This window comes from Ursus americanus, chromosome 9 (assembly GCF_024610735.1).
Source record: "Ursus americanus isolate L20-20 chromosome 9, mUrsAme1.1.p, whole genome shotgun sequence".
Taxonomy (NCBI): domain Eukaryota; kingdom Metazoa; phylum Chordata; class Mammalia; order Carnivora; family Ursidae; genus Ursus; species Ursus americanus.
In genome coordinates, this window is record NC_142135.1 from 37363025 (window position 1) to 37377427 (window position 14403).

The 14403-nt window shown below is 39.4% G+C and overlaps 2 protein-coding genes across 3 annotated transcripts in view; one reads left to right on the forward strand and one right to left on the reverse strand.

Moving 5' to 3' along the window:
- Positions 1–2450, reverse strand: part of POP1 (POP1 ribonuclease P/MRP subunit) — a 31457-nt gene extending 29007 nt beyond the window's left edge. For both annotated transcript variants that reach the window (XM_045805884.2, XM_045805883.2), the window contains exon 1: positions 2266–2450. The gene's annotated coding sequence lies outside the window, so the exon portion shown is untranslated. The remainder of the gene's footprint in view (positions 1–2265) is intronic.
- A 24-nt stretch (positions 2451–2474) lies between these two features.
- On the forward strand, positions 2475–13292 carry RIDA (reactive intermediate imine deaminase A). The gene is made up of 6 exons (XM_045805885.2): positions 2475–2636; positions 9206–9311; positions 10561–10615; positions 10837–10905; positions 11651–11706; positions 12722–13292. Exons 1-6 carry the CDS (start codon positions 2572–2574, stop codon positions 12782–12784), a joined length of 414 nt encoding a protein of 137 aa, XP_045661841.1. The 5' UTR covers positions 2475–2571; the 3' UTR covers positions 12785–13292.
- The last annotated feature ends 1111 nt before the right edge of the window (positions 13293–14403 follow it).

A 14403-nucleotide genomic window follows, 5' to 3' on the forward strand; every position in this document is an offset into this window, starting at 1 on the left:
CAGGCTGGGACTTGGGGACCGATGTAAACTTTGATACCAGACTAAAAAATTAGTGGATTGAACTAGCAGTGGTCCTCAAACAGTTCTAACAGCAGAAGAGAATGAATATAGACTATATCCGTCTGAAGATTTTACTTAAAAATAGCTTCCAGAAGAAATCTGAAGTCTTCCCTGAAAAATCGGGTGAGTTTCAGTATATTATTCAGTTTATGTGTTTCCACGTTTACTCATTTAGCTTTAACGAGCACTAAATATGTGCCAAGCTTTATAAACGTGTTTTCCCAAAAATCTTTAAATAAATCGGACATATCATGTTTTCTCACACAGCTTACTATCACCTGGTTGACCAGATACACCCCTTTATAATGGACTCCAGTTTGACAACCTGGGAATTAACCAGACGATCTCTGATTTCTTCCAGATCTAAAAAGTTGGTGATTTAGACTTGATATAAAATTTGCCTTAAGAATACAAGTATCTTGGGGCACCTGGGTGGCTTAGTTGGTTAAGTGTCCGACTCTTGGTTTCAGCTCAGGTCATGATCTCAGGGCCGTGGGATCAAGCCCCTCATCTGGCTCCATGCTCAGTGTGGAGTCTGTTTGTCCCTTTCCCTCTGCTCCACCCCCCCACTTACACGCATGCATGCGTGCTCTCTCTCTCAAATAAATAAATAAATAAAATCTTATATAAAAAAAAAAGAATACAGGTATCTTGTTTCACAAGAAATATTTTACACAAGTTAAATTATTTGTAATGCCCCAAGAGAGCTCCTTATTTAAAGAATCATATGGTGAATTATTTTGTAATAAAAAGCATCTCCTGATTGTCCAGTTTAATCAAATTTAACAACCTTTTGGTATCCTATGTTTATTAGTTTTAGGCTGTGTGTATACAAAAGTAGCATAAGGTTGTGGCCTCTTTCCTTAAAGAGTTCGGTTGTCCTAAACAGCTAACATTTATGAAGAACTTTATGTGTCAAGCTCTGTTCTACATGCCTTACTCTTTCAATTCTCAAGACGCTATGAGGGAGGTACCAGTACTACCTCCATTTTATAAATGAAGAAACTGAAGCAGAGAGAGGTAACATAACCTGACCAAGGCCAATAAGATTGTAAGTGTGCCGCGAGTCAAACCAGGCAGTCTGACTCTATTCACTATTTTTAAAACACAAAACAATTAGACAACAAGAGTACACCCATGAAAAGACTAAATTTTGCAGTATAGCACAATAGGAAACCGAATAAGAAGGGAAAATGTGGATCCACAGGAAAAGTCAATGAGAAAATAGCATTTCAGTTGGTTGGAATTTGGGTAGCGAAGAAAGAGTACTCAGGAATCTTCTGTGTGATTTCAGGAGTGAGGACTCTGGATGACTTGAGTGGGATGTGACAGTCGGAGGGGATAAAGCTGAGTAGGCCAGGGAAACCAGACTGGAATTTCTATTTTATTCTATGCTTGAAGCCCCAAACCAATGGAAAAGCTCTGAAGCCCTTGAGCAGGAAGTAGGAAAACCAAACCTTCGCAGTATGTAGGACAAATGAGAAGGAATGATGAGGATTTTCTTACATTACGTTTTAGAACCAGGGCAGGACAGGAATCTTACCTATCTTTTTCACTGTTGTCCCTCCAGCACCGAGCAATGTGCCTTGCACAAGGTAGGGCTCATTATATATTTGTTGAATGTAAACCTGCACGCATAAATGGAGTGAAGCGTGCTTACAATGCATTTATTAACAGAGTAAGAAATATTTGGCCAAGTACCACGCCTTCTGACACGGCATAACTGTATCTGCCAAGAGCCCGGCCTATCTTCCTTTTTGGAATCAGATGCCGAGGGCTTGGTTCAGATCTAAGGGGAATGCGTGGAGACCTTGTAAAGCTGGAGGAGCACTCATGAATGGCAACATGGGAGGCACGGAAGGTGGACGAAGCCCAGACCTCAGCGTGGTCCCCTTAATGACCCAACTCATTCCTTCAGAGTGCCTGGCAGGACCGGGGCGCAGCCCATTCCGAGGACGGCGTCCGCCCGGCAGGACAATACGGGGAAATGACCAACGCAGGGGACTCGAGCTCAGGAGCCGAAGGAGGCGCGGAGCGGCGAGCGGGGCCCAGGCGCAGGCTGCCAGGGAAGAAGACGGCAGCGGGGTCTGAGCGAAGGAAGACTGGGAGGAGAGCCGGGCCGGTGCGCGGGCGCGGGGCGGGGAGCCATCGCACACTCCCCCAAAACTCGCGGACCCTGGGGCACACTGGCCCCTCACGACCTACCTGCCAGAAGCTTTGAGGGAGGAATCCAGGGCTCCCCGGGTCAGAATGACAAGGCTCTGCGACAGTCTACTCCGTGGAGACGTGTGCGGCGAGCAATCTGCAGAGCGCATGCGCCAGTGCAGTCGCGGCCTCCACGTGGCCGGGAACCGGGCTGAGACTACAACTCCCAGAATACCGAGCGAACTCGCTCCGCCTGAAGAGTTACTGCCGGGACTGGTCCCTGGGCTGGTTAGTCTGGTGAGACGCTAACGGAGGCAGTGTACGGGTCTGCTCTCTTGGAGGGGCGACAAGATAAAAGGGTTAGCTATGGCGTCTCTGATCAGAAAGGTGATCAGCACTGCGAAAGCCCCAGGGGCCATTGGTCCCTACAGGTAACGAGGCGTGTGGGAGCGCGGACGGACTCTGGGCATGTGGGGTCGGGGGTGCGGAGCTGGAGCTCTGACTCCGGGTCAGAGCTGGGGCGGGCCTCGGGCTTCATCCGGTCCAACCTGCTGGAACTCGCTGAATCCGGGAGACAACCCGGGAAAGGGACAAAGCCCCCGGACACCCATAGAGCGGGAGCCCGTTCTCACAGGGACTCTGCCCCGGACGTGGAGGGCCAGAGCGCTTCGCCGGCCATACGCGGTCAGGTTTTGTATTTTTTTTGGTAACGATTTTATCGAGATATAATGCACATACCCATAAAATTCACCCCTTTAAAATGTACAATTCAGTGATTTTTTTTTATTACACTCACAAAATAGGGCAGCCATAAAATCTCAGAATATTTTAATCGCCTCCAGAGGAAACCCCATACCCGTTAGTAGTTACTCCCCATTCTTTTGCCCTAACCCCTGGCAACTACTAATCTATTTTAAGTTTCTGTGGATTTGCCTGTTCTGGACTTCTCGTGTACATGGAATCCTACAATATGTGGTCCTTTGTGACTGACTTCTTCCACTGTAGCATGCTGTTTGGTCTAACCCTCTCTTAATTCAAAGGAGTAAATTCCGTGAACATATGTGGGTACCCATCTGGAGGGAGCTGAATTCTTTTCACAGAAGTGCTTAGCAAATAGATGCTCATTTACCCAAGGCACTGATTTTTACCGCCCGTATAGAAATGTATTGGGGTGTTTATGAATTCATTGCCCATGTTCATTTCCCACTAATAAAGTCAAATACAAATCACAACAAAAATCATTTGCTTAGGTTGCCTCGACATGCTCTAGCTAAATATATGTGTACTGGCCAGAAAGTCTACCCTGTGTACATGCATTTCCACTTCTGAGAAGTGCTGCAAATATAAAAAGGTTAATTTCTTTTTTGAAAATCCTTTTTTCCCCCCTTAAAACGTCTCAGCTTTAAAACTATTAGCTCTTACCATATGCATTCTTGAAGACTTTTTTCCCTTAATATAATTTTTGTTATTTTAAATTCTTCCCCAAAGTATACCATGTAAACCTTTTCTCATTTTTCCTTTTTAAAATGTAGTATCTGTTCACTATTAAAAGAACCGCAGATGGAAAACTTCGACTAAAACACTTCACCTACGATAGACATATATTGAGTACCTACTATAGGCTGAGCACTGCAGAGGCTACAAAAAATGTGTAAGAATTAAAGCATCGTGAAAGACATTCAGGCATGTGGGGGAAAGAAAAGGAAACATTTTCATTTCGTGCATGCACCCTGAAAACTAACCTTCTTCTCTAAGTCCCATCTTCATTTTACAAAAAGAAAACTCAAGCTGGAAGTGAACTTGTCCAAGGTCAGACAGTCCATAAGTGGCAGAGCTTGATTTGAACCAGCCCTAGCTCCCTCCTCTGTACCACATTGCCATGAGAAATAACACTTACAGGTGCAGAACAATAATTACTATAGCAGGGTTAGAAACAAAATGCGGTGGGAGTAAGGGGTCGGGGATGAGAGATGGCAAAAGAGAAGAAAGAAATTGAGGTAACTTGGAGCAGAGGAAGAAAAAGATGTAGGAGGGCTCCTGCAAGAGGTAGTCCTTGAGCTGGGTTTTGAAGGTTGTGTTTGCCATCTGTATAGTACTCTTGTAAAGTGATTTTTAAATTACTTTGTTAAGGAATTAAGCAGGACATCAGAGCATGGTCATGAAAGAACATGGCATAAAGATATTTTGGAGGAAGTTTTAGTAATCCAACTACGACTTTTACTCTTTTTTTTTTTTTTCCATTTGCCAAATCTGTGTACCACCTATATCATAATTTACTTAACAGTTGTACTTAAGCAGGCTCACTTTAACAGATTTAAAAAGGAAATTTTACAGCAGTACTCTAAATAGAAGACAATCCAGTGGAAGGTAACAGTAAAAAATTAAAATCAATTAAATAAAAAGTAGAATTAAATCCTAGGAAGCTGCTACAGTTGGCTCAGAACCCAAGGCCAGCTCTCTTTGTTAAAAGTGATAGATTTCTTTGTTTTCTAAAATTGGTACCTTTTGTCCTTCATGTAATCAGAGGGTCGATGTCATAATTGCTAACATTTGTTGACGCTCACTCAGCACAAGGCACTATTCTAGGTGCTTTAGTGCTTTATATGCAGTTTTTGTGACAGTACTTATTTTCCAGATGAAGAAACTGATATACACGTGGTTAAATAAGTTGCCCAAGGTCAACCACCAAGATGGGATGTGACAGAATTTGAACTCAGGCAGAGCTCTAGAGCTCAATCCATCATTTAGTTTGCTATCTCCTGCCATGGAAGAACTCAAAGAGAATTGAAAAAAGAATCCTTTCCTTACTGTGATTCAATTTGCATGTGACCTACATTTTGGGAAACACTGGTTCAGAGTTGGACTTTGAATCTGAATTGTTTTGCCACTTGCTAAAAATTAGCTTTTAGCAAAGTCTGGATTGTGATCATTCCCAACTCTAAAATAAAGTTTATATTTTGTATGCACTGAGGAGCCTTCAAATGTCGTGGAAGAGGAAGTGACGTGATCAGATTTCTTTTAAAAGTACTCTGATAATTATTTGGAGAAGACGTTAAGAATAGTAAAGGGCATATTACGATAAAAGTAAAAATCAGTCCTCTTTTTCCTCCTCTGCCCTGGTCCCTCTTCCTCAAGCACCCAGTGGTGTTACTTCAGAGCAAAAGCAACCCTTACCACAAACAAACACAAAGTGATTTTAGAGCCTGGAGCATACACCTTCCTCAAGTGTGTACTTTGTTCAAGAAAGCAAGCATGACAGTAATATTCCTGGTTGACTCAGAGGCAACTACCTTTATAAAGCTGCAAGAAAAAAAGGAGGGAATCAAATCAATATACCAATTTGATAAAAGACAAAACATCAACCAGCCTCACTGTGTGGAGACTTTCCAGGACATCGTCCTCTTGTGCTTTTTTGTATCCAAAGATCATACAAGGCCACTAAAAAGGGTGCTAATTTTCAACATTTTATCTTGAAGAAAAACCACACTCCAACTAACTAGTCATATCCTGATAAAGTTAATTGGACATATTTGAAAACCAGTTTTTGTGCATGGAGTTTGTAGTGAGCACAGTTTTTGAAACTTCTGGGTCTTCTCCAGGAAGAATTCAAATGTGCTGAACTTTCAGTCCCTGGCTAATCAGCTCGGCACATTTCAGGAACACCTCAGGACAGAACCTTGAGAGATTTCAACATCCCATTGCATTGCTTTCCATTTTGCTAGCACACCACCCAAATAGTCATGAAATTTGGAAGTGATAGTCCATGTGGCATAGATTACAATATGAGAATTATTACTAAGATGCTTTTGAAAGTGTTATTACCCTTTGACCTGGAAATAGAATAGTACTTTTAAATTTTCTGGAGTCTAATGACTTGTCTGTGGATAGTAGGATGCTACGATCATGAAGGGTCAACTAATTATATTTGTGAACAGTCTCTTTACTAATCTGTAAGAGATAACTCACATAGGTCAGATAGTCTTAGACATCTGTTAATTTTCTGAAAATAAATGAATTCCTTTTTACTGTCACAAATTTTTTGACCAATGGTAGTGCATATGGGCTGAAACTATGTTTCACATATGGGGAGAGCTAAAGTTATTTTGCAAAGGGCCTAGGGTAGCCTAGTTCTACACAGGACAGTTAATAAGAAACCTTGTTAGCTGATGATACTTTTCAGCCTGAGGAAAGCTTACATATTAACAAACTCAGTAGTTATCTGGGCCGGGGCGAAAGCCAGATAGTTGAGAAGAATTTCCAGACTTTCTAAGTACTGTTACCAAGTTTAAATCTACCCTCTTCCATTCTTCAAAGCCCTCACAATAAGCCAGTATAGGTCCTGCTAAAAAGATTCTTTACTGACAGCCAAAGTCATTGAGGCTAGTAAGTCGTTAGCAAAACCAACAAGAAGGTACTGTGTAGCCACTATGTGCAAGGAGTCGCCTCGGCCCTGTGCAGCTAGAGAGAGTAAGACACAGCCCCTGTATTCAGGGAGTTTACAGTTTGGCATACACCAGAGATAGGGTAAGAACAGACTGAGCTGAGACGTGAGGCAGGATCCCGTGCCTGGTTTGGGAAAGGCATCTCTGAGGTTCAGATGAAAAAAGGCTTAGTTACTTGCCCAGGGAAAATGTGTTGTGTGATGGTTTTTGGTGTAGTTTTTTTACAGTAGCAAAATACTGGAACCAAAGGTAACTAGTTAAAGTGTGTCCATACAGTGAAATACTACACAACTGTTAAAAGAATAAGGAGGACTCCTGCATACAGTTACGGGAAGATCATGATAGACTTGACTGAGAAAGCCAGATGTAGAAGAGTTCCATATACATGTAGCATGATGAGGAGTGTTTAATATACTACATGTTATACAAACGGGAGAAGATATATATTCATTTTTATTCACATATGCATGAAGAGACTTTGGAAGAAGATGTAAAGAAGAGCATTGGTTATCTGTAGGGACTGGAAACAGAGCAGGAGGAGGATAAGCAGAGAAGGGAAGAGATTTTTCACTGAAATTCTTCGAATAATTTCTAGATTTTTTAACCATGTGAACGTTCTCTTTCTCAAAAAATTATGAAGAAAAAATTATAGGGGCACTTGGCTGGCTCAGTTGGTAGAGCATGCGACTCTTGATCTCAGGGTTGTGAGTTCAAGCCCCACATTGGGCGCAGAGCTTACCTGAAAAAAAAAAAAACAATTTATAAATGCCATAGTTTAAATTATAAAGAAAAAAAGATGTGGTCAGTAAAATCGGGAAATATCATGAAATAAAAGATAGGAAAGCTTGGAGCATATTGGAAAACACTATAGGTAGCTCGAAGATTAGGAATGAGGGGCGCCTGGTTGGCTCAGTCGTTAAGCGTCTGTCTTCGGCTCAGGGCGTGATCCCAGGGTCCTGCGATCGAGCCCCACATCAGGCTGTCTGCTGGGAGCCTGCTTCTTCCTCTCCCACTCCCCCTGCTTGTGTTCCCTCTCTCACTGTCTCTCTCTGTCAAATAAATAAATAAATAAATAAAATCTTTAAAAAAAAAGATTAGGAATGAAAATTAATATTAGAAATGTAAAATTAGAAATGAGAAGATGCTATTTCTAAATAAGCGTGGAAATGGTAAAACAAATTTTACTTCTGAATTTAAACTGATACTAAGGTTTCTTTATCAACATTTTAAAAATGGTGGCACTTACTTCCACTGAACTGTGTATCTAAAAATGGTTAAAATGGTAAATATATTTTACCACAATTAAAAAGAGAGACAGAGGGGTTTTCTTTATCCAAAAAGTAAAAAAATAATAATAATAAATAAGTTGATTAGTTTGGCTCTTTTTCAGGTCTCAGTGTGGCTTATTCTTGTTTCTTGTGATTTTATCCTAATTCTGAAATTTAGTATCCTCAATACAATACAAGTCATTTCCAAAAAACAAGCACTTTGCAGAAATGCAGTGTAACCTCCCAGATGAAATCTTGTCTGAGAATAATTGCTCCTTTTCTTCGAGTGCTCTCGGCATTGCATTTTTGTTGTTATTTTACAGCTCTGTTGAGGTGTAAGTTACATTAAAATTCACTCATTTTTAAGGGTAGAATTCCCTGAGTTTTTGTAAATGTCTAGAGCCATGTACCTAAAACCACTGTCAAATTTTAGCACATTTCCATCACCCCCAAAAAAATTCCCTCATACCTGTTTGTGGTCAATCCTCAGTGACCCAGGAAGCCACTAATCTACTTTCTGCTGCTATTCTGTCTTTTCTAGAATTTTCATATCAGTGAAATCAAATAATATGTGGTCTTTAGTTGGATCTATCAGTGAATGTTTCTTTATTTTTTGTTTTTCTTTTTGCTCTCCTGGATAATACTGTTCTGAACATTCATGTAAGGTCTTTGGACATATATTTTCATTTTTTGGGTGGTTGCCTAGGAAAGAAATTGCTGGGTTGCATATTAAGTATATAGCAAATTGTTAAGAAACTTGCCAAACTGTTTTCCAAAGTGGGTACTGTTTTTGCATTCCCACAACAATGTATAGGGTTCTGGTTGCTTCCTATCTTCACCAATATTTACTATTATTAGTGACATCTTATTGTGTGTAGTGGTATCTATTATGGTTTTGCTTTATATTTTTCTAATGAGTAATGTTGGGCATCTTTCATATACTCCCTACTCTTCATATGTCTTTTGTGAAATACCTGTTCAAATCACTTGCCCATTTTTTATTGGGTTGTTTATCTTCCTCTTATTGAGTTATAAGAGTTCTTTATATATTCTGGGTACAAGTTCTTTGTTAGATATATGTTTTGGAAATATTTTCTCCCAAACTGTGACCTATATTTTCATTTTCTTAAGAATCTCTTTCAAAAAGCAAGTTTTTTCATTTGAATGAAGTCCAATTATTAATTCTTTTATTTTACATTTTGTGCTTTTTGCGTCTTAGCAAAGAAATCTTTTAGCATTGAATTTTGTATTTTGTATCTTATATATACACTGAACTTCTGTTTATTGCAGTCAAGCCGTGTTAGTCGACAGGACCATTTACATTTCAGGACAGCTAGGTATGGACCCTGTAAGTGGACAGCTTGTGCCAGGAGGGGTGGCAGAAGAAGCCAAACAAGTAAGTAATTTTTCACATTTGAAGTTCCCTCTTTTCTGCATTTTAATACTGAAAGGTATTAAGAATCCACTTGGCTGATTTTTTTATAGATTATCAGATAAATGCTTTTAGAGTTACTTACTGATTGATTTAAGACAGTTTTATGTCAGTAGAAAGTTCGAAATTTGAGGAATCATTTAACAAGCCAAAAAAAAAGTCTACCTTCCAAGGTAACTTCAAACCTGAATTATTGGATATTCACTAAATTGTGGTAATCATTTTACAGTATATACATATTATCGAATCATCACGTTAAATACCTAAAACTGATATAATACTATGTGTCTGTTATCTCAAAAAAATTACTTAACTCTCAATTAAATTATTGAAATCAGATAGCATCTTGTCACTTCTACATGGATTGGGAAATTTCTTTTTTTTTTTTTTTTTTAAGATTTTATTTATTTGTCAGAGAGAGAGAGTGCGAGACAGAGAGCACAAGCAGGGGGAGCAACAGGCAGAGGGAGAAGCAGGCTTCCTGCTGAGCAAGGAGCCCAAAGTGGGACTCGATCCCAGGACCCTGTGATCATGACCTGAGCCGAAGGCAGACGCTTAACCCACTGAGCTACCCCTGGATTGGGAAATTTCTTATCAGGGCCACTAATCCACAAAAAAAAACACCACAAAAGCAAAGTCAACATTTGTTAGTAAGAACTATCAAAGATTATGTGTAGTGTGTTTTTTCAAATAAGAATGAGGAGTACAATTCTAATCCAATAAATAGAATTAAATTATAATTTTATACATTCACTGAGTCGTTTGTATTATCCAAAGTTAGAAAAGAGGGGGACCGATTCTTTAAAGTCAGTTATTGATTTAAAAGAAAATCTGTTTTCATTCTCCGTAGCTCATACTTACCCTCCAAGTGAGAGAGAGTTAGGAACTCCAGGAGCTTTCTCTTTTCAGCTGAGTGGACATCGGCTGAGAACTTCGCACACTATAGCACTGAAGAAGAGACTTCAGTCTAGTCTTTTTACTCACAAAAGGAGACAGTCTCACTACATTTCAAAAATATCCATTTCTGTTAAACCAAGAAAGCCAAGAAGCGATTCCCTTGTATAGAGGTGGCCTAGAAAGAGTAGAATTTCCTAGAAAGGGAGAATTTTTCTGCAATGTAGAAAAGGGGATATTAGCAAAAATTGATTAATTGAATTGAATTAAAACTTTACTATAACATCAGTGCCTTAGCCTTTCTTGCCTTGCTTCATAGGCTCTTAAAAACATGGGTGAAATTCTGAAAGCTGCTGGCTGTGACTTCACTAATGGTGAGCAACCTGATAGTCCTTCATATTTCTGTTTGCTATTTCTCTGGTCTTTTTGAAGAGCATAGAGCGTCCAGTAATACATCATGCCGTATCTTCCTTGCTTTTGAAAGTTGTTTTAACTTCAGTCCCATTTTAATCAAGACAGAACCATATGTTTTTCTAAGTAATATTTTGGGTGAGACCAAACAGCTAAAGTTAGTAACAATGTATGTGTCCTCTAGTGGTAAAAGCAACTGTTTTGCTGGCTGACATGAATGATTTCAACACCGTCAATGAAGTCTACAAACAGTGTAAGTAATTTGGCGTTATTACTGTATTCCATTTTAACAAGAAATGAATCTATTAAGATTCATTCCCTTATGAATTAAGAATGATAGGAGCTGATAAAGAAATGGCCATAGGTCCTGTCCTAAAAGAATAGTCTGATTGAGAATATAAGTATGCCCCCATGAAAAAGATCCAAGACATTTCTATGGCACTGCCTAGGATAATATATTATAATCCTACGAATTCATTTTCCTAAAGCTTAATATTGTTATACTCGTCTCCGGTTTTTTAAGCCCTCCTCATAATTTTTTTAACACAGAGATTGTATATTTTACTGCTGTGATACGGCCTCACCACCATCTCTGTTCAGACTCTCAGAATCATTAGCTGGTTAATTAACATTTTTTATGCCTTGTTTTCCTCACATGCAAAATGGGGATAAAGCTTTATAGGGTCATTGGAATGCTTAAATGAGTTCATACCACAATAAGTATTGCTTTAAACATAAAACCCCATTCATATCAAACAAGATCAAAGTCTCAAAGCATGTATTTTCATTTTTTCCAGAAAGCTAAGACATTTTAAAAAGTATTCAATATCATAGGAATCCTATGGCAAAATATTTTACCAAAGAAATATGAATGTGAGCTTCTTTTTTTCAGTGTTGCTTATATCTAAGAACAGACAGATCTGTGAAGCACTTACCAGAGTCTTGATTGTGCATCATAATAATGTCTGAAAACTAAAATGAAATTCTTCTAAATTTAGTTTTCAAGAGTAATTTTCCTGCAAGAGCTGCTTACCAGGTTGCTGCTTTGCCCAAAGTAAGTACACTTCAAAATGACTAACGTACATGATAGTAAATTTCTACATCGTTTTCTGAGTATAACAAACTAAGCACTTTGGCAGGAAATTTTTTAAAGAAAAAAGAAGGAATAATCTCCACTTCCCAGGATCTTAAAGACTAAAAGGAAATACCCAGTATTATACGAACGGGGGAAGAAAATTAAGAAACTTCAGAAATTGTTTTAATTTGTCTTAATAAAGAAAATTAGAAATCAAGGCCACACATGAACATGAACACAACAGAATCAGAGGGACTTAAATTGTAAAAAAAAGCAAAATAGCAGCTGTATTGTGTATATATTGTGTATACTTAGTATACACTGAGCCATGGTAGTGAGCTCTGCAATAAGAAATTTCATTTGCGTAGTGAAACATCCAGACTTCCATTAGAAAAATAATCTCAAAACCAGTGGCCCACCTATTTTCTCACCATTGTTATTGTGGTATCTGAATCTGATGAGAAGCTCCTAGCAGCACAACATTCCTGCCTACAAAAAAGCAAGCCTACTGACGTCCCTGTAATTGTCCACTAAAGAAAATTTATCTTCTATGAGTGGTATGCTTATTGTTTTAATCGGTTGTTACTTGGAATGGTCAGTATTCTCAAACTTAACTAAGGTATTGAGTGTAGTAGAAGGAGCTCTGAACTTGGAATCGCAAGACATGGCTTGAACCTCTGCCATTTAGCGTGGTGTCCTGGTTCACGTTAAAACCACCTCTCCAAACTTCCATATATCGTTCTCTGGATTGAGGAGAGAACACAGTCTAATAGAGCTGCCGAGGGAATCCTGTGAGCCAATGCACACGACCGCGTCTGGGAGCCTGGTCTGTCGTGGCTGCTCAGTGAATGCTTCCCCATCCTTCCCTTCTTTGAAAAATGTAATGTTAACAAGGCTGTGTTGCTATCAGTTGTATGTGTTTTTAGTAGGTATTCTAGAGCTCTCTTCATTCAGGAACAATTACCTAACCGTTGCTTGGTTATTTTCCTTGCAGGGAGGTCGTGTGGAGATTGAGGCAGTGGCTGTCCAAGGACCTCTGACAACAGCCTCGCTATAAGTGGGTCCAGCATTACTTAGTCTGGAATTTCAACCATGTTTTCAAATTAACATTTTAATTTTTACAGTTGACACTGGAAAGTGTTATGATTGACTTACACATTTGAGGTCATTGTGGAAATACCATATAATAAGGGGAATTAAGCATGATTCCAAGATCAGATGACAACTCCAGTTACTGGTGTAAATCGCACGCACACTGTCGTTCCTGGATGTGGGGAGAGAGACGCTCATTACATACTTATGCAAATAAATGAAAGTAAAGGGAAATAAATCGTAGGAGAGAGGAGTCACTATTCCTGATAAGTAATTAAGGGCACACATAATTCAGTTAAATCCTATTAATTTAATGACATGGAATACTTGGTTCTCACGTCAGCTATATAATTCTGCTGTTACTTGAGTAAAACTAGAGTACTGAAATTTGGTAGAGGTAAAGGAGGAAAGTGGACCACAATTTTAATAGATAATATTTTTCTAATGGAAATAAAATAGACATGCAGATTTTCCTTGGTGTGATTCTGTTCACTTATTTTTTAACAGTTTAATTTATACATTAAAGCACATTACCTAATGGGGGGAGACCATGAAGTTAAAACCCCAACTAGTTTTTTCTCAGAACTTGACTTTGTACATTTCTACACCGTCGTCATCAGGCTCTGTATAATCATGTTGTGTTTGATCCTTTCACATCTTTTAGTTTCGGTGACTACTACATGAATACCTCCTTGCTGTAGGATAAATTCCAACACAGAAGTATGTAGATTAAAAAGTAGAAGTACCCTTCCCTCACTCTCCATTCCACCTACCTCCCCAAAGAGAACCGAGAGTTCTCTTTGCTAAGAGTTTTGAGTATAACCAGCAGTTTTCTGTTCTTTACACACTTGATCATCCAGCTTGGTTTTGGCTTGTTTACGTAACGGAACTGTATATATTACTTTCCAGGTTGCCGTCTTCCGTCTTGAAGCTCTTCCATATACATACATACAGGCCTGCCTCATTTTTAAAACTGTTGCACGGTATCCTTCTGTGAGAATAGGCATCAGGTGACTTAACCACCGCTCCAAACAGTTCGGTGTTTTCAAGGGTATCTTTTTACAGCAGTGCTGCCATAACATTTTTTTTTTAATTTTTTTTTTTTTATTTGAGAGTGCACAAGCACGAGCGGGGGGGAGGGGCAGAGGGAAAGGGAGAAGCAGGCTCCCCACAGAGCAGGGAGTCCGATGTGGGACTCGATCCCAGGACCCCGGGATCATGACCTGAGTGAAGGCAGATGCTTAACCGACTGAGCCGCCCAGGCACCTGCCATAACGTTCTTTATACATACGCATACCATTCTTGGGTATACAAGAGCTTGTTACAGAGAGCATCGAACATTACAAGCATCCCACTTGTATAAAGATACTTTGGTGACCCACTTCTAAGCCGTTTCATAGATGTTCCAGCTCATTGTAGAAATGTCATGTTAATTTGGAAAGCTCAGTTAACCAAAAGATGGTATTAAAGGCTGTCAAGACAACAGTTTTTAGAGCACAGACTTTGGAGAATTCCATAGGGTTCGGGGCCCCCATCCACCATTTATTAGCACTATGATCTTCAGCTAGTCATTTAAGCTCCTTA